General features: G+C 56.2%; 1 protein-coding gene across 4 annotated transcripts; it reads right to left on the reverse strand.

Moving 5' to 3' along the window:
- Positions 1–423: 423 nt before the first annotated feature.
- LPIN3 (lipin 3) lies at positions 424–17,935 on the reverse strand. 4 transcript variants are annotated; one of them, XM_081257366.1, is made up of 21 exons: positions 17,792–17,935; positions 17,049–17,100; positions 13,322–13,520; positions 12,111–12,206; positions 10,926–11,191; positions 10,637–10,720; positions 10,005–10,125; positions 9,495–9,837; positions 8,497–8,596; positions 8,217–8,356; positions 7,721–7,814; positions 7,581–7,650; positions 5,866–5,958; positions 5,747–5,793; positions 4,934–5,045; positions 3,585–3,733; positions 3,304–3,390; positions 2,694–2,846; positions 2,377–2,491; positions 2,185–2,288; positions 424–1,992 (listed from the first exon to the last, which is right to left on the reverse strand). In XM_081257366.1, the coding sequence occupies exons 3-21, from the start codon at positions 13,511–13,513 to the stop codon at positions 1,848–1,850; spliced, it is 2,511 nt and encodes an 836-aa protein (XP_081113492.1). In that variant the 5' UTR covers positions 13,514–13,520; positions 17,049–17,100; positions 17,792–17,935; the 3' UTR covers positions 424–1,847. The 4 variants fall into 4 exon arrangements, with proteins under 4 accessions (XP_081113492.1, XP_081113491.1, XP_081113493.1 ...); XM_081257365.1 differs by lacking the exon at positions 17,049–17,100; XM_081257367.1 differs by lacking the exon at positions 17,049–17,100 and having other exon boundaries at positions 17,840–17,912.
- Positions 17,936–23,786: the final 5,851 nt, after the last annotated feature.

The raw sequence follows: 23,786 nt of genomic DNA on the forward strand, positions 1-23,786 counted from the left end.
GACTGCCCAGGCACCAATATCCACGCTTGGTGCTGCACCAACTGGGCAATTCAGGACGGCGGTCAAGGCCAGTACGTCATGCCTGAAGGCCGGGGTGGCCCCAAGAGACCACCATCCACGGTCTGCAAATTGCTCTTCTGCAGACACACCAGTTAGCACCTGCGCAGACCTTCAGGTCCCTTCTCAGACAGCAGTCTCTCCGCATCTCCCTTTGACCATGGACAACAGCTCCAAGCCCTTAGAGGCTTCTGGTCCCCCTGTCCCCTTGGCTTCTCAGCCACCTGGGCTTGGTTTCTTCGGGAAGGTAGTGCCCACTGGCACTGTCCTCCCACCTGGCAGCTTCGAGGATGCTGTTTCTGAACTAAGGACCAGAGGTTTCCACCACCCTACAGGTCCTTCAGGACAAAACGGAAACACAAGGACTCAGTGGAGAGTTCTCTTTATTCCTTTTGATTCCCTCCCAAGGTGAGGGCTTAGGCAGCCGTGGATTCCCGGAGGAAAGGATGGGGTCCAAGTGATCTGTTCGGAGACGCCTCCCACTGTAATTTATCCTTTTCCTTCCCCTCCCCAAAGATGTTTTTGGGGGTACTCTGGTCCCCACATGATCCTCTCCTTCCCACTTGGGGGAAAATCTCCCCCCACCCCAGGTTAGGGCCTCTCTCCAAAGGGCGGCCCTCAGGTACATCATGGCCTGAATGAGGCCAGACCCTGGGCAGGAGGCCACAGCTGGAGGGAAAGGGCTCCAGGCCTAGTTTCCAACATCCTTGGAAAACCCCAGCCCTGCCCGGATGTTCACCAGGTGGTGAGAAATTCAGGTATGAAAACACGAGGACACGAGCGTTCGTCTGGCCTGCGTACGCCCCAGAGGCCCATCCCTGCTGAGGCTCCCAGCCTCAGTTTCCCCACAGCAGCTCGGGCCCTTCCGTGCTGTTTTGCAGGTCCCTGCAGCCCCACCTTCTGGGTTCCTGATATTTCGTGTTCTGCCCCCCACTTTGGTGCTGTTGGGGGAGGGCAGGCCTGGATTAAAGCTTTTAGCCTGTCTAAAGGAGCTTTCTTCCCCAAAGGCAGTAGGCGGGAAGGCTGCAGTGGGGTGTCAGCCCTGCTGCCCACAGCTCCTTGGGCAGGAGCTCACTCAGCAGCTGTGCGGGCAGTGAAATGACTGGCAAAGGCTGGGGGAGGCCAGGCACCTGCCCTGGCAGGGTTTGGGGCTGTGTCCTCAGCAGAGGTGTGGGGAGGGGCAGGGATGGCAGCTGGGTGTGTACTAAGCCAGGTGGGAGCCACACCCCCTCAGCCCTGGCACTGCCCTGGGATCCCCCCTTCCCAGATGTTGGAGGGGCCCTAGAGTGTCTGGGGTTGGGATGTGCTGAGATAATCAGGGCACCAGTGTGGGAGAGCAGTGATGTCTGGCTCCAGAGCTATGGGAAGGGGCCAGGGCTATGTAGGGTCTAGCTTCAGAGGGTACAGTCCAGGCTCCCCGAAGTGGGTCGGGGGAAAATTTCTTCCCTGATTGTTGGCTGCCACCAACCCTTTCCTGGGCTTACAGGTCTCAAGCCTCATAGGGGCTTCCCCCTTGTCTCTGTCCTATCAGGAGTTGAGGCCGGGTCCCAGGGTGACAGGGACAGGTATCAAGGGTATGGAGAACGCTGCAAGGACCCAGTCACTTAATGGCTACAGGGCAGGGCCACGCCGAGGCCTGTAGCATGGCTCAGCTGGCAAAGGCAGGGGACAGGAGAGGCCACAACTAGCCCGCAGCCCCCTTCTCCCCTTCAGTGGGTTGGCCCTGCAGCATCCAAGTTCCAGCCCCCATGCCCTGGGACACACAGTTCTGGGGAGCAGCCAGGGCTCGTTCAGGCCAAGGTGTCGAGGTCCAAAGGGGCCAGTGGCTCCCGCCAGTAGCAGAAGTTGCTGTATTCAGGGCTGGCCAAGTCTGTGCTGGGGCCACGGGCCACAGGTGGGAAGAGGAGTTCAGCCACCTCACCGAGCCGTTCGTACCTACGGGCAGGAGGCGCTGGAGTGAGCCTCAGCTGCTGCCGGGCTTTGGCCCCATCACAGCAGGTGGAGACCTTGCATCCTGCCCGGGAGCCCTGGACCGGGGAGGGGGTCCCTGGCAGGGGCGGGGTGGCGTGGCCCTGGGTCCCAGGGAGAGGCTGGGCTGTGGAGGCACGTGGCAGCGTTTGGACTCACGTGGACTTGTGATTCTTCATGAGCTCCTGGCTGAGCTCTCCCCGGGGGTTGACCGTGAAGATCCGGGATGTAGGCAGGCCGAGCTGCCGGTACGCAGTGACATCCTACAGGAGACAAGGAGGGGTCGGTGGGCTGGGCGGTGTGGAGAAGGTGGCTCAGGCCCCCCGCCCCCGCCGTGGAGGGGATACTCACATTGGGCCTGTTCCCAAAGGCGGCATAGAAGGGCTGTTTCTGGGGCAGAAAGAGCTGCTGGATGTCACTCAGGCAGGCAATCTTGAACACCTCCGGCTTCTTCTCAATCACCTCCCTGCAGCAGTCGGGGTCATGGGCAGGGAAGGGGTTAGTGACCAGAGGATGGCAGGGTGGGGTGACAGTGCTGGTGACAAGGTTTGACCCAGTGGACACCTGAGCGAGGTCTGATGCTGGCCCAGCCTGGGCTGGGCAGGGCTGGCAGTGGGCCTGTGCAACCCCCTGCTGGGCTGTGGGCTCACATCCCGTGGGGAGGTTACCTGTGCAGGGCGGAGAAGAGGCTGCTGGGAGACAGCAGGATGGGGCCCTCGGGGAGGCCACAGCCCCGCTCGCTCACCCACTGCAGGTACCCCTTGGTGAGGTCAGCCATGCCGATGGCCCGTGCCGAGCAGTACAGGAACTTGTACCCATTTCTGGGGGTGGGACAAAGGGGTAGCACAGAGCTGTCGGAGACCAGCCATCCCCATCTCGCCTTCTGGGCTTTGGCCAGCTCAGCCCAACCCTGGAGCCTCTGCAAGGAGGGGACTTAAGAGTTAAGAGCTGAGCCATGGCTGAGAGGTAGAAGAAGTGTCCACAGAGTCCTGGGGTCCAGGTGGACCAGGGTAGGTGAGGACTCGGGCAAGTCTGTAGGCTTTGCCTACGGCAGGGAGGCCAGCAGATAGACTCAGAGCCTGACCACAGCCCCAAGAGACAAGTCTTTCGCAGGAGAACTGAGGACCAGTAGGGCTCAGCATGCCAGGGACCTGCCCCGGTCTCCTTCCCTGTGGGTCCCCAAGCCTGGCTTCCCGGGGCTGAGGCCAGGCTACTCTAAGACATCTTGTCACTCCCTCCCTCCCTGGGGTCCCACCCCAGCCCAGTCCAGGCACTCACAGGTGGATTTTGTGGTAGAGACTAGTGATGCCCTGATGTGTCCAGTCTTTCCCCAGCTGGGGCAGAATGTGGCCCAGGGCATCCGACCTAGACCCACAGAGTGATGGTCACGCCAAGGCAGCCCCACGTGGCCCTCCTGCTCTGTGGGTGTGGCCCTGCCCCCGTCCCAGGATGGCCCATTGGGAGGGGAGGGCCTCTCTCCCTGTCTCCCCTCCCCCAGCACAGAGGGAGGCGAGTCCCCAGGCCCTCCCTCTCCCCCTCCACAGCTGACCGGGTCTCACTTGGTGATGGTGCCATCAATGTCTGAGATGATCACCCTGTCGTCCCATTTCCACAGGTAGATGGTGGCCCTACAGCGGCAGGTGCCCTGGTACTGGGTGGTCACGCTGAAGACCACCTTGTTGGCACCTTCTTGCAGGTTCAGGCGCCGCTGAGGCCAGGCAAGGGGGAAACTGTGAGCTGCCGCAGCTGGATGCTGTCCGCCCACCGCCACCACTCCCCCCAGAACTGTGGCCTTCCATCTCCACGGGCCTCTCTTTCTCCTGTTCCTCCCAACTCAAGAACCTTCCTGAGTTCATCAGAGACAGAGACAGCCATGTGGGCAGAAGGTGGCTGCAAGGAGGAAGTGAGGGGTGCTGGTGGGGCCTGCAAAGCTCCAGGCACAGGAGCTTTGAGATGAGGCTCACGGACCAAGCCTGGCCCATGACCCCGTCCGGGTTTCTCAGGTCAGCCTTGGGGCCAGCACTGCTCTGGGCAGAGGGACACCCCACTCCACAGAGGGGGCCCTGGGGGATCTTCACAGGCAGCCTCCTGCCTGGGGTTAGGATACCTGGGACATCCCCCCCCAAAGAGAGACCTAGCCCTGTCCTTGGTCCAAAGATAAGGATCAGGGCAGCTCTTAGCCACAGCCTGTGACCTGGCTGACCCCGAGTTGGGTGTGAGCCCCAGGGAACCACACAGAGAGAGGGCAGCCACTCTGTACCAGGTGCGCCAGACTCTCCTGGGCACCTCTCTGACCACAGAGTTCCACTCAGGAAGAAGACATGACAGGAGCCACAGTTACTCAAAGGTGTGACTTGGGGGCCTGGGGTTGCCAGAATCTGAGAGGCTGTCATCGGCCGTTTGGTTCCTGTAGCTCCCAAAGGCAGGCCCAGAGCCAGCCAACCCACCGCAGGTAGGTTTTTTTTTTGCTGTACGCGGGCCTCTCACTGTTGTGGCCTCTCCCGTTGCGGAGCACAGCTCCGGACGCGCAGGCTCAGCGGCCATGGCTCAAGGGCCCAGCTGCTCTGCAGCACGTGGGATCTTCCCGGACCGGGGCACGAACCCATGTTCCCTGCATCGGCAGGCGGACTCTCAACCACTGCGCCACCAGGGAAGCCCCGCAGGTAGGTATTTTAAGATGACATAAGAGGGGGCTTTTCTAGCGAGAACATCCAACAGAGAATGGGCTGGCACGTGAAGACGCGGCACAGAAAGCTGTCCCCGGATGACGCAAGCAGAGCCCAGCAGGCGCTGCCACAGGGATGGATTCTGGGCTTTGCTGAACACAAGCCATTCCTCAGCCGGGCCCTGAGGGCCTCGGGAACACCATCATCTCAGGCCCGCCACTCCCACACCTGCACACACTTACAATCTGATTGGAGGAGAGGCGGAGGGACTTTCTGTAGGTAGGAGTGCGGGCTGGAGGCGAGCGGGGCGGGGAGGGGGCATCGTCCTCACTGCTCGGGGCTTCGGTCTTCTCCCTGCGGGCCGCCCGGCACTTGAGCCACTTCCCCCAGCCAAGGCCTTCACTCCTGTAGATGCCCACCCCTCACCCAGGGCGCAAGGAGCCTGCTGCTCGTCCCTGCCCCTCTAAGGACCCCTCCCTCTAGGTGCCACCCATTTTGGGGGTGGCAGCTGACATCAGGATACAGGCCAGTCACCCAGAACGGTGACTGCAGAGCTGGAGCAGAGACCTGGGGGCTCTCCATAGCCAGGATGCTGGTACCTGCTTTGGGGATGTGTACCAGAAAAATCTAGAATTGCATCATGGCCAATCCCACCTGCTGTGGGAGACAGTCAGCCCGTCCTTGATCACCCCCCACCCAGCCTTGGACATTCTGGGTCACTTCAGACATGAAAAAAGGAAGCAAGGTCAGCTGGCCCCTGGTGGAGAGAGGAAGCCCTTCTCCGTCTTCGTATGGTAGCCCTTTGTCTGGGCCGGGAGTCTGGGTATCCATTCCAGCCCTGCCACTTCCCAGCTGCGAGAACTTTGGTGTATCTAGGCTTTCCCATCTGTGACATGGGGACATGTCCCAGGAGAAAGAAGAGGTGTAGAAGTCATTGCAGAGTGACAAAGACATGCCACGGCAGGGGAGGGGTTCTGGCTCCACCCCCGTTCCCACAGTGATCTTTCCCAGGCTGAGCTCCAGCTGCAGAGCCCCAGGCAGGAGATCCAGCTCACCCCAGCTGCTGCTGCCGCTCTGTGGTTTTCTCCCTCTGGGCACTGCACTGTGGGGAGAATATCCATCTAGTGAACCCCGCCTCCTGCCTGTGCCCCGCCCTGTGGACATGACTACCCACCTCCTTGGCCGGAAAGTCCCTGCATCGCCAGGAAAACCACCACCGCCCTCCCTTCCGGGGCATCTTTTCCTTCTCCAGCTTGTCCACGGTGCTCTGTGGGCAGACGAAGGCCATGGCATTTTTTCCTGTACCACACAAACCCACCTTACGTTGCCCTTGGGGCCCCCATGGGCCCAGAGTCTGGGGCTGACCCTACAGCAAGGTGCTACCAATGTCTGGAGGCTAAAGAAGCATACTCACCCTCATCTTGGGATTCCGAGCACTGATTCAAGGAGGTAAGCATGCGAGAACAAGGGCCACTTCTGCCCGCCTCCACTCCACCCCAGCCCTGACCCGCCCCCCAGCTCTAGCCCAGCCTTGGCCTGGCCTCCAGATCTTGTGGATCAGTCTCCCTACTCCAGGAGCTAAAGGCAGCGCTTTGGGAGATTCTCAAGATCTGGGTCTCCCTGCAAGATGCCACCAAGTGGTGGCAGGGACAGTCTCTAGTCAGTACCACCCTCAACCTCCAAGACCAACAGGGGCAATTTCTAAGGTCAGTGATCTATCCCATGAACAGCCTCTCTCTCTGCTTGTTATCGTCATTGTCTGGTGGGGACAACATGACCCTGTGAAAAATTCTGATTAGGTTTGTGCTAGATAAATCCAGGGAGGGCCCAGGCCCACCTAGGAGACATATCAGCTTCCTGCAAACACAGAATGGAGAACCCAAGTCGAGGAAAACAGCGTGGGTGTCCACTGGGGCTGGGAACAGGCTGGGAGAATTTCCCCTAGGTGGTGGGTCTCTCTGGGTAAGGTGAGGAAAGCCAAGCATGGGGGGGGGACCCTCTCTCTTCCCACAAGCTCTGGGTCCTTGCTCAAACCCAGAGCCAGCCAGAGGACAGAGCTGAGCATCACCAAAGGGAGGCACCGGCTGTCAACATCAGGTGAGTGATGTTCTTTGGGCAAGCCAAGCCAATAATGATGGGCCAGACCGGGGTGGGGCACTGGATGGCTCCCAGAGGGGCAGAAGGGGCAGGTGCAGGCCAGCCCTGCACAGGATAGAGGTTCTGGGAGGGACTATAGAGGCTGGGCCTTCCCGCCTCTGAGCATCTGCACATGCTGTTCCCCACCCCTTGCCTACTCATCTTTCAGACCTCTACCCGGTGGGCACTTGCTCAGCAAACCCCCTGTTGGAGGCTCTCAAAGCACCCCAGACCTCTCCTTCCCAGTACTCACAGTTGAATTTTATATTCATTTGGCTGAGTCTTTGATTAACTGTCTTCCTATGAGGGCATGACTGTCCCCAGTCTGGGCCTGGCACACAGTAGGTACTCAACAACTGTGTGCTGATAAAGCAAGCCCCTGCAGCCCAGCCTGGAGAGGGTCTCAGAGGAAAGTGAGGGGTAGGACCTCCATCTCCCAAGACTGTCTCGCAGATCTAAAAACCTCCTGTTGAAGGCATGTCCCTGTCGCCTCTGGTTTGTCCTGAATTCCTTTGAAGTAAAGTCTAAATCCAATCCAAATGGATTCAGCCATGCCAGGAAACCAGGGAAGCAGGGGATGCTTCGTCCACACAGCCTGGGGCAAGGCTTCAGAGGACCTGGGTCTCTTCTCTCAGAGTGGGTCCTGCAGCCCCAGGCCCATCTCTGCCCACCCTCCACTTCCTTGCCAAGGGCCCCCGACCCCAAGGCTATGGCCACGTTCCCCAGGCGGCCCAGGGGTGCTATAACCATTACCTTGGGCAAGTTTTTCTGGAAGGCTTGCAGGGAGAGGATCATGGAGGCAGCTACAGCCCAGTTATAATGCCTGGAGAGACAGATAGGGTGTTAGGGCCATGGAGGGCGGGGCGATCCAGCGGCCCAGCCCTGGTACCCACTTCTCGTTGATCTTCACCACCAGGTTCGGGTCGTCCAGGAGGCCGGGGTTTTGGGCGAGGTCCCGGTAGGAGACGATGTGCTGGTTGAACTTCTCTGGGCACAGAGGCAGAGAGCGAGGGGTGAGGCCAGCACATCCCACATGACCCGTTGCCCCCGCCCCTCCCGGCTGCCCCACCTATGCTGCTCAGGCCTCCTGCAACTTGGGTCTTCGACCTAGCAGGGCTCCTTGCTACCTGGGGTTTTGGCACCTGATGGTCCCACCCCAGGCACTTGCCATCCTGGATTCACAGGATAAGTCACAGCTTAGCATGACTTAGCATTTGCTTCACGGGGTCTTGGAGATGCCCAGCGCTTGCTGGCCAAGGGTGGGCTCCACAAACCCCAGAGTCATGCACACCTCTGCTACCCCCCCACCCCGGGGTCTTCCCTCTCTTCTCCCGTCCCCTGGGCTCAGTGACAGTCCTTGGAGGGGTGGGGGGCCACAGTTCAGCATACCCCCAGAGATGTCTCCGCTGTCAGCCAGCCCCCCAGAGAGGGACAGCACTACTGTGTCCGTGGTGTCCGGAGTGGGCTCTGCCCCCAGAGACTTGTGGCTTCCGGCTTCACTCCACTTCCTGGCCCCCAGCCCACAGTCGCTGGGGACAAAGGGGCCAATAGTGACATGAATACAAGGAGGCTGGGAGGAGGGGCTGGAGCCCTCCCAGGCCCCTGACAGCCGACTCCTAGCCCCACAGGCCCCAATCCCAGGACACCCTGGCGTCCAGAACCCAGGCACCTCTGGGGGAAGTAAAGGGCTGCATTCTCGGAATCCAGGGAGGGCAAGTCATCCAGGTAGATTTCACTGGGGCCCAGGTGCTGGCTTCTCTTCAGGGGGCCTGAGAGCAGAGGAGGGGACATCTGTAGACCTAACCCATGAGGACTACTGTTGGGATCAGTGTGCGTCCCCCGCCTTTGAATGCCTTAAGGTGGCACTGTCAAGTAGAACTTTCTGCAATGCTAGAAAAGTCCTATGTCTGCACTGTCCAGTAGGGTAGCTGCTGGCCATAGAAGGCTATTGGGCATACTTAAAATGTGGTGTGATGGAAAAATAGAATTTTAAGTGTTATTTAATTCTTTTTTCTCTTTTCGCCATGCCGTGTGGCATATGGGATCTTAGTTCCCCAGCAAGGGATCACACCCACATCCCTTGCAGTGGAGGTACGGAGTCTTAACCACTGGACCACCAGGGAAGTCCTCCAAGTATTATTTAATTTTAATTAATTTAAATTTAATTTTAAATAGCCACATATAGCCAGTAACTACTGGATAGCACAGGTACCAGCTTCCCCTCCCAACCCTCTCCCTGGCCTCGCTCAAGACACATCAGCTGCCTCAGTTCCTAGACATGAAACCTCTCTCCCTCCTCATGGCCTTGATGTTCTCTCTGCCTAGAATTCTCTTTCCCTGGTCCTCACTTGGCTGGATCTTTATGGCCCACGTCTCAGCTCAGGCATCACCCACGCAGAGAGGCCATCCCTGGCCACATGATTTAAATAGTCCCCGTCCCAACCAATGATTCTGTCCCGTGTCCCGCCCCCCCCCCCCAACATCATGCTCTTCCTGTTATGTGTCTGTCATCTGTCTGCCCCTCTGGACTGTGAGTCCCATGAGGGCCGGGGCCAGAAACAGTGCTCGGAACACAGTAGGTGCTCAAAAGTGCTTGAAATTCCAGAGTCCACCCAGGGGATAACGTGAGGCCAGGGAAGCAGTGGGAGGGGTCCAGCTATCACTCACCGTTCCTCCTGGAGATCCCCTCCGGCTGCCCTGTGCAAGCGGGGGCCTCCAAAGCAGCGCAGCTCCACGGCTTAGAGGGAGGAGGGAGGCCCACATCCCCGGAACTCTGAGTCTTGGTTTCCTCTCTCTCAGGGGGTTGGAGAGGGGGACCCACCAGAGCAGGCACCTCCGTGTCAGGGTGAAGAAGGTGGGTGCCAGGCTCTGTCTGCAGGATTGGAATTCCCGAAGGGTCCACGCCAACCACAGAGGCAGAGGGGGTGCTGGGCGCCCCCTGAGGTGGAGAGGCTGTCTTGGAGCTGCCATCAGGGACCACTGAGGGCGCGGGCCACTCAGCTTTGCCCACCTTCAATCAAACAAATGGGGGAAGACAGGGGCGGTGCAGGGCCCGCCCCCCACACCCCACAAGGCCTCAGGGAGGTGGCCCAAGTCTCAAGTCACTCCAGTCCTGACACGCAGGGGCCACGGAGCCGCTGAAAGGTAAGGATGGAGGGTTGACACAGGGGAACTCACCTTAGGCAGCCTCCCCCAGGCCCACTGCATGTGGGACTCAGCTCTCAGGGGGGTGGGTTCGGGGGTCCGCAGCTCCAGCTCCGAGTCACTCTTGGGGGATGTTAGCTCACCCTTTGAGAGGCTGCAGGAAGCAAGAACTCAGAGGCGCTCAAGCCAGCCTGCCAGCCCCCGCCGCCCTCCGTGGCCTGGGAACATGCTTTCTGCAACACGTATTTATGCCTGTGTAAGGAGCTCCTATAAATCAACAATAAGAAGGCAATCCAGTAGAAAAAGCAAAACAAAACGAAACAATGGGCAAGGCTGTGACTTCTTAATGGGTGTAGGGTTTCCACTAAGGGTGGTGAAAAAGTGGTGGAGTTGGATAAGGGGTGATGGTTGTACAACATTGTGAATAGACTGAATGCCACTGAATGGTGCCCTTTCAAATGGTAAATTTTATGTTATGTGTATTCTACCACATTAAAAAAAATGGGCAAAAGACTTGAATGTCAACACTTTACTGAAAAGACATACAAATGGCTGGTAAACACAATAAATATGTTCTATGTCATTATTCATCAGAAAAATGTAAATGGAGAGCCCTCTGAGACCTTGGCTTTGAGTCTCTGCCTGTAGCCCACCTGGACTCTCACCTGGCCTGGGGGGGCCACTCCCCATCGGAGTAGGGGTAGATGTCTTTCCGCTGCGGTGAGGACTCTCCTTCTGGCTGGACACTGCTGTGGGACCACAGGGAAATAAATGGTCACTGATAGGACAGGCAACCTGGGCAGGGCATGGAAGCCTGGACATCAGGGGCTTGATGAAGCAAAGCAACTAAAGGCCAGAGAGGTCAAGGACCTTGCCCAGGGTCACACAGCATCAGCAGAGGACACTGTGCTTGAACCCCAAGTGGCATTCCTACACCCTCAACCCCCTACATACCCCGGGGGCTCCGGCCTCGGCTTTTCCAGCAGGCATAGCTCACTCCCAGTGCCTGCCTCCAGCTCCTCCGAACTAGAATCGGCTGCCACCGTGTCCTCCTTCCGCCTGGGTTTCCTCCTGCGACGCTTCTTCTTCCAACCCGTAGAGGCTGTGCCCGCGATGCTGGCCTCAGGCTCGCTGGCTGTGCCCAGCTGGGAGTCCGAAGGGAACCCAGACAGGCCCCCCCAAGGGATGGGTGATGTGCACAGGCTGGGAGGCATGTCTTCCTGTGGAGCAGATCAGGGGCAGGGGGCAGGAAAACAGGTCTGGAGGCTGGACAGAGCCAGTGGTAGCATGGCCTTGTAACTGTTGCTGGCCTCAAAGTTCCCTAACAGAGATAAAGCGGCCCCAATCCCAGGGGTGCCTACACCTCTGGCAGCCCACGGCAACCACACAGTCCAGACAGAAACCTGGGCATCAGCCTCTCATCTCCCCTGCCCACATCTACCACAGCAGACACCTACTTCCCCTTTTAAGACAGCCAGGTGTCACCTCCTCCAGGAAGCTTGCCCTGACTTTTTTCAGCCTCGGTTCCAACCCCCTTCGCTGCAATAACCAAATAGTTCTTTCGTCTGTTGTTTACATGTCTGTCTCCCAGGCTAGTCTGGGAACCTTCTTTTTTGGCAGGAGTCACCCCTCATCCAGGTCTACTGCGGCTTCTGGCCTACAGTACAGTAGGGGCTCAATTAAAGTTTGTCAAAACTTTAAACACCTCTGCTGGCTTCTGCTGGGCCCTGCCTCCCTTGTGCAGACACCCCTCTGCTTCTCTCCTGCTCCCACACTCCCATGTTCCAGCTGCCCCGAGCCGGCACCAGATCCACAACAAGCCATCTTATGCTTCCAGTCCCGGCCATTGCTCGGCACCCTCCTCCTCTCCACGCTGCCCAGGGAGGGCCTCCTTTTCCCCCTTCAGGGGCCCAGCTCAAGTGTCCTCTTCTGAGAAAACTTCCCCTAAAGAAGCGCCAGCCCGTCCTGCCCCCACCCCCCCCATCCCTCCCCAGGGTCCACCAGCACATCCTGATGCCTCTGCCTCAGACCCTCGCCGATGGGGTCCTCCCCACGGTGGGGACGGTGACAAATCCCCAGGCCCCACCTGGAGGGAGCACTAGTGAAGAGACAGGGCCAGGCAGGCCCAGAGGCACTTACCACATCGCTCTCCAGCTCCTGGATGAAGAAGGCCTCCCCGCTGTCCCCCAGCTTCATGTGCAAGTCCACTGGCTCCCCATTGATCTCGATGTCTACCTGTAATGGGGTGTGGTGGGATGGGGGTCCCCTCCGTCGGATCTTACTCCCATGCTTCAGTCCTCTGGACTCCCAGCTGGTCCTGGAGACACAGGCTCCCTGCTGCCCCAGAGCACTGCACTTTCTGGAACTCTCTCCCCCCAGACCTCGGGGAGCCCCCCGCTCCCCACTCTGAGGGTCTCTGCTCACCATCTCAGTATTCTTGTTTATGCCTTGGTTTCTGTGTTCCTCTCTCCCACAGCCCACACGAACAAGAACACGATCCAATCTTGTCACTGTGTGTCCCCAACCCACAGGAGAGTGCCCGAACATTCGTGGGTAACGCAAACAACAGTGAGAATGACCCTTTCCTGGGCACTTCGTCCAGTGTGTTACATAGACCATCTTATTTAGTCTTCACAGCAACCCCTGGCAGTACCTTCCATCATTATCCCCACTTTATAGATGAGGAAACTGAGGCTCAGAGGGGTTAAGTAGTTCTCTGGGAATTACTATGAACCCAGAAGGTCTGCATCCACAACGCAAGCTCTTAACCACTTAGCTATACTGTCTCCCTCAAGGTTACACTCTCCCATTAGGGTTCTGGAAGACTCACAGTCACCCCAGCGTGAAGGGGGTTTGGGCCCACCAAACCTCTATTCACACACCAGAACTCAGTGCTAACAAAAACTTGTCACGTTCACCTGAGCCCCATGAAGATGGTGCCGGTCTCCTAAGAGTGAGGAGGTAAGTTTTGAGTATCACCCCCATGCCTCGCCCTGGGACAGTATTATCACCTCTTATTTAATCACCAGGTAATGAGAGTGTATCCATTCGTTCAGGTGAGGTGACTTACCAGGAATACACAGGTAAGGTCTCAGGAAGCTGGAGCCAGGTCTGATGGCCCCAGTACAGAAGGCTGCCCTGCTGTGCTGCTTCCAGGGGAAAATAGGGGCCCTCCTGGACCAAATCCCCAAAACCAACCCAAAACCTTCCAAGAAAATACAAAAGAAGGGAAGCCTGTCCAGAGGACACATCCCTGCCCCAGGGAGGTTTGGTTTGCGACCTGGGACTGCAGTGACTACCCCGGCTTCCTGAGCGCGCCCTGCCGAGGTCCCCCTACCACCGTCACTCACCACTTTCTCCCGCGAGCGCAGGACGCCCAGCTTGCCGAAGCGCACGTGGAAGGGCGAGCACCGGAAGGAGCCGTCCGCCTGCCTCACCACCAGCACATCGATGCCCCCGCTCAGCGTGGCCGGGTTCAGGCCCCGGTACAGCCCCTTCACCGTCCCAAACACCGTTTCCGCCAGCTGCCCCACGTAGTTCATGGCTGTGCTGGTAAAGGGAGGTGGCGCTGGGACCAAGGCCTGGCCCACCGGCCTCCGTACGGGGCTCCGCAGCCTGCCCCCTGGGACCCCAGGCTTACAGCTCGTGGCCCTCGGGGCGCCTCTGCAGATGAGCAGCAGTGATGGGGTGGGAGGTGCGCCTGAAGACGTGGGCTCTAATCCCCACCAGCCGTGGGGCTCTTGGATGGCCACCTCCCTTCTCCAAGGGCTGCTGCCCACATCTGTCAAATCAGGGCACCGGGTAAGGCCATCCGGGGCGCTGTGAGCCTCAAATGCCATGAGTAATGATAATGACCGCAGCTCATTTCATCTTTACACCAACCTGCCAGGCTGGCCGAGCAGGTTTCATTATACCTGTTTACAGACAGGCCAGCCCAGGCTCAGAGAGGTGGAGTGACTTGCCCAAGGCCTCACCACTAGTCAGGAGAGGAGCCAGGGTTCGCATACAGGCCTGTGTGATTGCAGAGCCCTCGGTGTGAACCACTGGGATGGCCCAACTGTGGGGACCGGCACCCTCCCTGGGGTGCAAAAAGGGGGAGCCTCATGATAGATCAGGCTCAGGGCCCTGCTGGGTAACAGGTGACAGTCCTGAAGGCTGATCTCTTTCCAGGAAGTGGGGAGGAGGGAGCCTCAGTTTTTCCATCTGAGAAATGGGTTCAGCTGTCTTGCTGCCTCCTGGTCCTAGGAGTTGGAAGGGACCTTGCTGGGCTATTGTGGCTAATTTGTGGGGGACCAGGGGTGGGGGTACCCCAGGTACCTAAGGCTCTGCCCAGTTCTCAGATGCTTGCAGTAGGGCACCCCCTGTAGCTGGGCCCAAACTACAAAATTTAAGGCCCAAGCTCCAAAATTCTTCCCAGTCTCCCTGGGACATGTGGGAAGCCCGTCCATGGCCAGAACCTGACCCCAGTGTCTCTAGGACATAGTTCTCAGCACCCGACCCCTACTCCTCAGACCCACATTCAGGCCTTGGGCTGGCCCCTGGCCCACCAAAGCTGTTCCTTCTTCCCCCAGCCAGACTGGTCCCTCCAGCTCTCCCACACCAGGCAGAGCTGGGTGAGCCAGAGGCAGGAGCTGTAGCAGCTGTGGAGAAGAGCCAGGGCCATGATGAAAGCCACCTCTACCCTGGCATGGTGCCCGCCCCGCCAGCTTCAGCTCATCGCCCCTTCCCTGCTGGCCTCGCCAGTGGCCTATGCCCTTCTGGCTGCCAGGACCCCAAAGCATCCCAGCTCCACAGGGCACTTCCCTCTGACCTTGCATCAGAACCCCGGGAGCTCCGCCTGCCACGCAAGATCACCCTTCAAAACAGTCAAGTGACTTATCCAAACCTTATGAAGCTAATAGGCCATAGATGGGGGGAGGGAGTGATGACTCATATCCTCGTTTCCTGATTCCATACCATGGTTCCTTCCCCTCCATGGTCCCCAAACCACACCACCATTGTCTGCAGAGAGGGCCGCCCAGCCCCCAGCCCACCTCTGCACAGCCCTGTAATGCCTCGCCACTCAAAATGTGGTCCAGGGCCCAACATCACCTGGGAGCTGGTTAGAAATGGAGAGCTTCACAAACATAAGGTCCTGTGAGATTTTCTAAAGTGAAAATTTGGGATAAAAATATGAAACTTTTTGGACCCGAAAACGTCGCTCAAATTGAATACATCTTTTTTTTTTTTTTTTTTTGCAGTACGCGGGTCTCTCACTGTTGTGGTCTCTCCCGTTGCGGAGCACAGGCTCCGGACGTGCAGGCTCAGCGGCCATGGCTCACGGGCCCAGCCGCTCCGCGGCATGTGGGATCCTCCCGGACCGGGGCACGAACCCGTGTCCCCTGCATTGGCAGGTGGACTCTCAACCACTGCGCCACCAGGGAAGCCCTGAATACATCTTTTATCTGCAAGGCACCTGCTATGTGATAGGTGAAAACTCCCACTTTGGTTTCTCTGTCCCTAACACCAAAGTCTGAATATGGGTCTGGGGAGACAGACTGTCTGACAAGGAGAGACATGTGGTAGGCAGGGCTCTAGACCACTGTGCCCAGGAAAAGCAGAGAAGACTCCAGAAGCTTCTAGGAATATAAAGAAGCATGCATGGGAGGGGCACACCGGGAGTGGGGGCAAAGTTCTGCCCAGCTGGCAGCCCAAGTCTGAGCTACCTGCTCTGCGGGGAGCCAAAGAGCAGGCGGTGGGTGGGTGGATGGGGAGGGGGCAGAGGAGACAGGCTCGGCTCCACCTACTACTGAGCTGCTCAACTTCGCCACCCCTGCTGCTTGGGGCTGCATCCTTCTTTTTTTTTTTTTTTTTTTTTTTTGCGCGCGGTACGCGGGCCTCTCACTGCTGTGGCCTCTCCCATTGCGGAGCACAGGCTCCGGACGCGCAGGCTCAGCGACCATGGCTCACGGGCCCAGCCGCTCCGCGGCATGTGGGATCCTCCCGGACCGGGGCACGAACCCGTGTTCCCTGCATCGGCAGGCGGACTCTCAACCACTGCGCCACCAGGGAAGCCCTGGATCATTCTTTGTTGCAGGGTTGGCGGGAGTCTTGTAAGACGTTTAGCAGCATTCCTAGTCTGCCCACTAGATGCCAGGTAGCACCCTACCTCCAGCTGTGACAACCAAATTGTCTCTAAACTTTGTCCAATGTCTCCTGCTGGACAAAATTGCCCCCAGTTGAGAGCCACTGAAATAGCAGAAGGAGCTGAGTGGCAAAGGGGGCACCTGGGGGCACCTGGGTCCTACTCTGATCCACCCGTGGAGTACTCTCGGGCAAGTAACTTGCTGGCCTCAGTTTGCCCTTCTATGAAACGAGGCCTGCATTTCTGAGACCTTCTCAGCTCTAATGTCATGGGAGCCTAGAAGTCATTCCTCTCCTGTTCCTCCCGCCCCACGAGTGGATGCCCCCATCTCTGCCTGCTTAGCACTGTGGAGAGGCAGGGGGACTCCTGTGAGCCAGGCTCCTCTCCGCTCCCTGCACCCACCCCTGAAGGCATCTCCTGCCCCCAGGACCAGCTCTGCCTGCTTGGTCTGCTCCAGATGGAGGAGAGCTCCTCTTGGGTCCCCTACACCACCCTTCACCCCCAAACTAACATGTCTAAAACCAAACACTTCATCTTCCCCTGGGGAACCTGGTCAGCTGAATTCCTCTCAGGACTCATGGGTACCCCTCCCTCCCAAGCCCTCTGAGTCCTACTCCCCAATTTCCTGCTCATCTGGCCCCTCCTTTCTCCCCCAGGTGCCTAGGTCAAGGCTTTATGACCAATGCCCAGATCCTGTGTGACAGCAGGCACTGTGGTTAAGGCATGAGACTGTCTGGATTCTAATCCCCTCCCTGACGCTTACTAGTTGTGACCTTGTGCAAGTCACTTCACCTCTCTGAGCCTCATGTTCGGCCTCTGGAATAGGGATAACATAAGGGATGCATGAGGAATTCATGACATAATTCGTGTAAAGCAGTAGCATGCAGTAAATGCCCACCCACGCCACCTAGCAGCAGCAGCATCGTTTTTGGAATCGTGACAGCCCCACTCACCCGGGCTGGTCCCGTGGGCACGACAGGTCAGACTCCAAGCACTGCCCCTGCCCTGAGTTGAGAGTTTAGACTTCTTAACTTGGCATTCAAGGCCCTGCATGATGGTGGCCCCACTGTTTGCTCCAGGAGGGCCTCAAGAGGTGCCCAGGCCTCTGAGCCTACTCTGGGAACATCCACATGCCTCCCAGGCCTGCACACAATCCCACCACAGGAAAGCCAGAACAAGGTGCCCTGGTTGTCAGCCCTCAGCCACTCTGGGCTCCCAGATTCAGGGAGGGGTGGGGATGTGACTCTGTGTAGGAGCAGACGCAGCAGGAGAATCAGCACTGCTATTGCCCTGGAAGGGAGACAGCTCCACCCAGGATCCCCAGTAGGCTTCACAGCTACTTCATCTGACCTGCCCAGTCTCAGGGCAGGTGGGCAAGGGTCAGATCCTGTTTTGCAACTGAGGACACTCAGTACCAGAGAGGGTGGGTGTCTTCCCCAAGGTGACACAGTTAGTCTGGAGTGAAGTTGGGGTGAAACTTTTCCCCTGAGAGGTTTTTACATCTCATTCTCTCTCGATCCCACATTCTGGATGTCCGGGGGGCCCCGCAGCCCCTGGATCGGGGAGAGGGATGAAGTGAAGCCGGCCCCTCAGGCCCGGGAACGGGAAGGAATGAGGGTCAGATGGCAGGACAGATGGGCGGGGCAGGGTGGGGCAGGGGAGGGGTACCTCATCTCTGGCTCTAGTTGGGCCCTACCTGAGGAGCTGCCCACTGGACTCCGGGCCCCGGAGCTGCCGCTTCTACCTGAGTGCACAGATCAGCAGGTGTCTTCGGCCCGCACTTACTAGGCACTTCCGGCTCCTCTAGGAGTGGGTGAGATCCCGGTTCCGCCCCTTCCACGAGCCAAGGGCGGCCTCTGCAAGTCCCAATCCGTCTAGACTCCACCCCCCAAAGAGACCCCACCCCCGCCCAGTCCCCACGCCCAAGGGCGTTCTTTCACCTTATAGAGTGCGGGGCTAGGCCGGGCTCCAGGCTCCGCCCACTCCGGCTCCAGCCCGTCCTGCCCCGCGCCCTAGCGTTCCTCGAAGGAACATCCCAGTGGCGCGCCACCAGCCCCACCTCCAGGAGCGGCGGAAAAGCAGACTTTCCAATCGAGCCGACCTAAACCTTCCTGGCTTTGCTCCTAGCTCGCTGTGTGACTTTGGTAAATTCTTTCCCCAATCTGACCCCATTTTTCTACTTTGTCAAAGGGGGTGGTAGCCACCTTGCAGGATTTTCGAGATTACCTGAAATGACCTTGTGAGGCACCTGGCGCTCAAAAGTCCCCTCTCGGGGGCAGCTTTGACTCCCACCCCCACCCCCACCCCCACGGCTGGACCGGACCCTCGTATTATACACTCACAGAGACCACAGCTGTAATTTCATATTCGCTTGAATAACTATTTGTGTCAGCCTCTGAATTTGAATTCCGTGAGAACAGGTCGCGTTCATCCTTACACCCCAGTGTCCAGTTCAGTCCTGCCATACAGCAGGAGCTCAATAAATGCCCACTCTCCATTCCATCCAGTTGATGCCCTGGTGGAGCGGAAGCGGGGTCAATACCTCCACTGGCCAGCAGAGGACAGGCGATGACCAGCCTTCTCGCCCAGTTGCGCATCCTCTCCGCCCGCAGGCGCCACAAGGGAAACAGGTAAGCCCGGGTGCGCGAAGATTTGAAGGATCGAGGCTTGGGCCAGGGAATGGTTTTATCCTTTGGATCTGTGGTTGGTGGCTTGTCCTTTCCAAAGACGTCTCCCACAACCTGTGAGGAGGGACGGCCCCTGCTAAGAAGGTGCTCCGAGAAAGGTCAGGAGGTGAGGGAGTTTGCTATAAAGAGGGCGGGAACCCAGGAAAAGCTCGGAGGGGTGGGGCACAATGGCAAAGAGTCAGGCTTAGAAAGTACTGGGCGGTGGGGAGTGAGAAGTGTCCGCTATTGTTCGGACTCAAGATGACACGACCTGTCTGGAAGTGACTGGCCTCAGTTGTCCTTGCTTTAGCAAGTCATTTGGTGTCAGTCCTGAAACCAGGCTGTGTCTGGCTGGTATCTCAGAAGAGCTCTGGGGGGAGCGGAGTTATTTTAAGGTGGCCAGAGGGCAGAGCCATGCCACAGGCATGTCTGTGGAAGCATTGTCTATAGCTACTATATTCAACAGTGAAATACTGGAAACATCAGGAGTCCTTCAAGGGAGGCTGGGAGAGAAGGAAGGACAGATCAGGGGTTATGGCTACAGATGCCACAGTAATGCTACCTCAATTTCCTCATCTGCAAGATGGAGACAACATCTATCTTGCAGGATTGTATTGTGGGGATTAAACAGGATGAACTAAATCAGTGGTTCTCCACCTTGGCTGCACACTGAAGTCACTAGGCCCTTGTCAAATACTGATGCCTGGGGTGTGGAAATTAAAAAAAAAAAAAACAAAACTCTCCAGGTGATTGTAATGTGCAGCCGAGGCTGAGAACTACAGAGCTAAATAAAACGCTGCACACAGCGCAGGGCAAACACTAGGTGTTCAACAGTGTTTATCACATTAAAAAAAAAAAAAAAGGAGTACACATTGTTTTCATTGTTCCTTCTTAGAGAAAAAAAAAGTTGACTTAAAGGTCGTTGCAGAAATTGGATTTCCGACAGGCTTGTTTCCAGAACAATGAATCATCTGGGATTTGATGCTTATGGTGGTGGGGAAGACAGGCAGCCTCTAGTATGACTTGTCCTAACACCCAACTAAAACGTACGAGGCAGGGACCACCCTGTTCTAGCCGGCGGTTTACATCACCAATTCCAAGGCGTCCTTGGAGCGTGCAAGCAGCAGGAGTGCTTGTGTATGCCCATTTCTTGTGTTAAGGATAGAGGCAATTTTCTCCTCTCGCTCACCAGTTGTGGGCAGGGCGGCGGGGCTTACACCACTGTTTTGTTTTTTGAGTAACCCATCAGTGTAGGGGGCACTGCCTTCTTCATAGAACTTGGTGGCCCTATGTTCTTTAAGTCTCAAACCCAATGATTATTTATTGAGCCCCACTGCTTTCTTGCTGGGTGAACCTGGCATGAAGTAGGAGGACACATTCACCCAGGCCTGCAGCTGTGGCCACTTGTCATGGCAGCAAGACTGGCTGCAGGAGTGTCTCCTCAACCACTCCTGGTGGCCCTGTTGAAGGTGGGAAGGGAAACAAAGGAACCTGCACGGGCTTCCTGCAGGAGGCAGACTCGTAGGTTGGGCGGCAGACAGTTGATGTCTGGCCAGGATGGTCAGATTTAGCAAATAAAAATAAAGGATGCCCAGTTAACTTTGAATTTCAGATAAATAACAAAAGATTTTTTAGTGTAAGTATGTCCCATGCAATACTTGGGACATACTTATACTAAAAAAAATATTCATTGGCATCTGAAATTCAAATTTCATGGGATAGCCTTTATTTTTACTGGTTGAATCTGGCACCCCTATGACTGGTCAAACAGCCAAGGAGTACTCAGCACATGGGGTTTGCAACGGCTTCCTGCTTAATGTTGCCACATAGAGCTTCCACCTGTCACTGCCCTGCTCCAGAACTATGTGTGGCTCCCAGCTGCTTCCATAGAGCAACCAGGACTCCTTGGCTGCTATGCTGGGCCTTGCTCTCTGCCAGGCCAGCTGCCCTGCTTGGGCCCTTTCCCACCTCTGCTCCTTCTCATGGTTTCCCTGCCTGGCGTTTCTCCTGCCCATTCCCTGTAGTAATCGCAAACACTTATTGAGCACCTACTGGGTGCAGGCAACATGCTGAGGTTTTCATTTGCATTGTCTCATTTGATTGTCACAAAACCTAGTACAGGAGGGACAGTAGTTATCCTATTTTGCCAGTGAAGAAACTGATGCTCTAAAATGTGATTCTTTTTTTTTAAATTGAAGTAGAGTTGATTTACAATATTGTGTTAGTTTCAAGTGTACGGCAAAGTGATTTGGTTTATATATATATATATATATATATATATATATATATATATATATATATTCTTTTTCAGATTCTTTTCCATTACAAGTTATTACAAGATATTGAATATAGTTCCATGTGCTATACAGTAATCCTTGTTGTTTATCTATTTTATATATAGTCGAGTGTATCTGTTAATCCTATACGCCTAATTTATCCCTCTCCCCCTTTCCCCTTTGGTAATCATAAGTTTGTTTTCTATGTCTGTGAGTCTGTTTCTGTTTTGTAAATAACTTCATTTATATTATTTTTTAGATTCCACATATAAGTGATATATGATATTTGTCCTTCTCTGTCTGACTAACTTCACTTAGCATGATAATCTCTAGGTCCATCCATGTTGCTGCAATTGGCAATATTTCATTCTTTTTTATGGCTGAGTATACCACTTCTTTATCCATTCATCTGTTAATGGACAGTTAGGTTGGTTCCATGTCTTGGCTATTGTAAATAGTGCTGCTGTGAACATTGGGGTGCATGTATCTTTTTGAATTAGAGTTTTCATCTTTTCTAGATATAGGCACAGGAGTGGAATTGCAGGATCATATGGTAGCTCTATTTTTAGTTTTTTAAGGAACCTCTATACTGTTTTTCATAGTGGCTGCATGAATTTACATTCCCACCAACAGTGTAGGAGGGTTCCCTTTTCTCCAACCCTCACCAGCATTTTTTTGGCCATCTGTATGATTCTTTGAAGAAATGTCTATTTAGGCCTTTGGCCCATTTTTTGATTGGGTTGTTTGTTTTTTTGATATTGAGTTGTATGAGCTGTTTCTATACTTTGGAAATTAAGCCCTGCGTCATTTGCAAATACCTTCTCCTAGTCTGTAGGTTGTAAGACATGATTTTTTTTTCTTTTTTTAAAATAAATTTATTTATTTTATTTATTTTATTTCTGGCTGTGTTGGGTCTTTGTTGTTGCGTGTGGGCTTTCTCTAGTTGTGACGAGCAGGGGCTACTCTTTGTTGCAGTGTGCAGGGTTCTCATTGTGGTGGCTTATCTTGTTGTGGAGCATGGGCTCTAGGCACGTGGGCTCAGTAGTTGCAGTGCATAGGCTCAGTAGTTGTGGCTCATGGGCTCTAGAGTGCAGGCTCAGTAGTTGTGGTGCACAGGCTTAGTTGCTCCGCGGCATGTGGGATCTTCCCAGACCAGGGCTCGAACCTGTGACCCCTGCATTGGCAGGCAGATTCTTAACCACTGTACCACCAGGGAAGTCCCAGACATGATTCTTAAAGTGTGGTCCCTGGGCCAGCAGCTGCAACACCACCTGGGAACTTGTTAGAAATGCACACTCTCAGGCCCTACTCCAGACCTACTGAATCAGAAACTCTGAGGGTGGGGCCCAGCAATCTGTATTTGAATAAACTCCCTTCCCCCACACCAAAGGGTTTCTAGTTTGTGACCTGTTGTTCTAAGACATGAAGTAACTGCAGGAACCTCCTATCCAGGCAGAGGTATAGAGGGTATAGAGGTGCAGAGGACTGCCAGGCAGGGCGTTTATGATCATTCTGAGCCCCATGCCTGGGTGAGGCACTGGAGATGCTGCAGCGACGGCACAGTCTTGGTGGGGGGAGGGAGAAGGGAAAGAAGAAGAACAGACAGGCAGTCAGGCAATTGTGATGTAAGGTAGCAGGATGGGAGGGTCCAGGAAAGCTTTCCCGAGTAGATATCTATCTAAGCCTGAAAAATACATTGGAATTAGTTAGATGAGGAAGGGTGGGAACGGTGTTACAAGTGTACTGACTAGTTTGTACAGAGGCCAGGCAGAGCTACCTGGGGATAGTTCAGTCTTTTTTTTAAAAAATATTATTTATTTATTTTTTGGCTGCGTTGGGTCTTCGTTGCTGCGCGCAGGCTTTCTCTAGTTGCGGTGAGCGGGGGCTGCTCTTCGGTGCCGTGCACAGGCTTCTCATTGCGGTGGCTTCTCTTGTTGCGGAGCACGGGCTCTAGGCCCGCGGGCTTCAGTAGTTGTGGCACTCGGACTCAGTAGTTGTGGCTCACAGGCTTAGTTGCTCCGCGGCATGTGGGATCTTCCCGGACCAGGGATCAAACCCGTGTCCCCTGCATTGGCAAGCGGATTCTTAACCACTGGACCACCAGGGAAGTCCGATAGTTCATGACGGAAGCTGTGACAATGTGAGTAGGGGGCGGGGGGAGGAATCAGATAGCGTGTTTGTTGGGGGAGGGAGTGCGGGGTCCTCTGCCCTCAAAGCAAAGGAAGAAGCTTTAATGGGTAGTGAGAAAAAGCCCTCCGGCTTCCATGTGGAGCGGGCACTAGGGAAGATAGTAGGGGAGGGGAGGGCGGCGAGGAGAGACCCAGGGGGTGTCAGGCCTTCCGTCGCCCCTAGATCCAGCCTGCTTCTGACCTCCAAGGCAGCTGCAGAGACTCAGCCCCCAATAACAGCTTTGGGCAGGTGGAGTTGTAGCAACCAAGGCCGGCTCCTTCCGGGGCTAAGGGGTGGGGCTGGGGAAGCAGCCCCAACAGACCCCGCCCACCACTACCGGCCCGCCCCCCATGGTCCGCCCCCACCGCCGGCCTCGCCCCCAGACTCAGGCCCTCCTGCAGCTGCTGGCTGGAGGAAGCCAGATTCTGGGCTGCAATCTGGGTTGCTTTTCCCTTCCTTGTTCTCTTTCCCTGCTGATGTGGCTAAGGCTGCGGTGCCACTGGGGCCTCTTCTCCCAGGCCCTTCAGGGACAGGCTGTGGATGCGGTCAGGGATCCCTAGGCTGGAGGGCAGGGGACTTC

This window comes from Mesoplodon bidens (genome assembly GCF_964165515.1).
Source record: "Mesoplodon bidens genome assembly, chromosome: 15".
Taxonomy (NCBI): domain Eukaryota; kingdom Metazoa; phylum Chordata; class Mammalia; order Artiodactyla; family Ziphiidae; genus Mesoplodon; species Mesoplodon bidens.

Bases quoted from the DNA above. Each gene is read 5' to 3' on its own strand.
- LPIN3 (XM_081257365.1), bottom strand. From the start codon at position 13,513: ATGAACTACGTGGGGCAGCTGGCGGAAACGGTGTTTGGGACGGTGAAG. The intron at 5,046-5,746 runs GTGAGCTGGATC...GGCGGCCCGCAG, and splicing joins GAGCGGCAGCAGCAGCTGGG to GGAGAAGACCGAAGCCCCGA. The intron at 3,734-4,933 runs GTAAGTGTGTGC...GCCTGGCCTCAG, and splicing joins GCCTCTCCTCCAATCAGATT to CGGCGCCTGAACCTGCAAGA.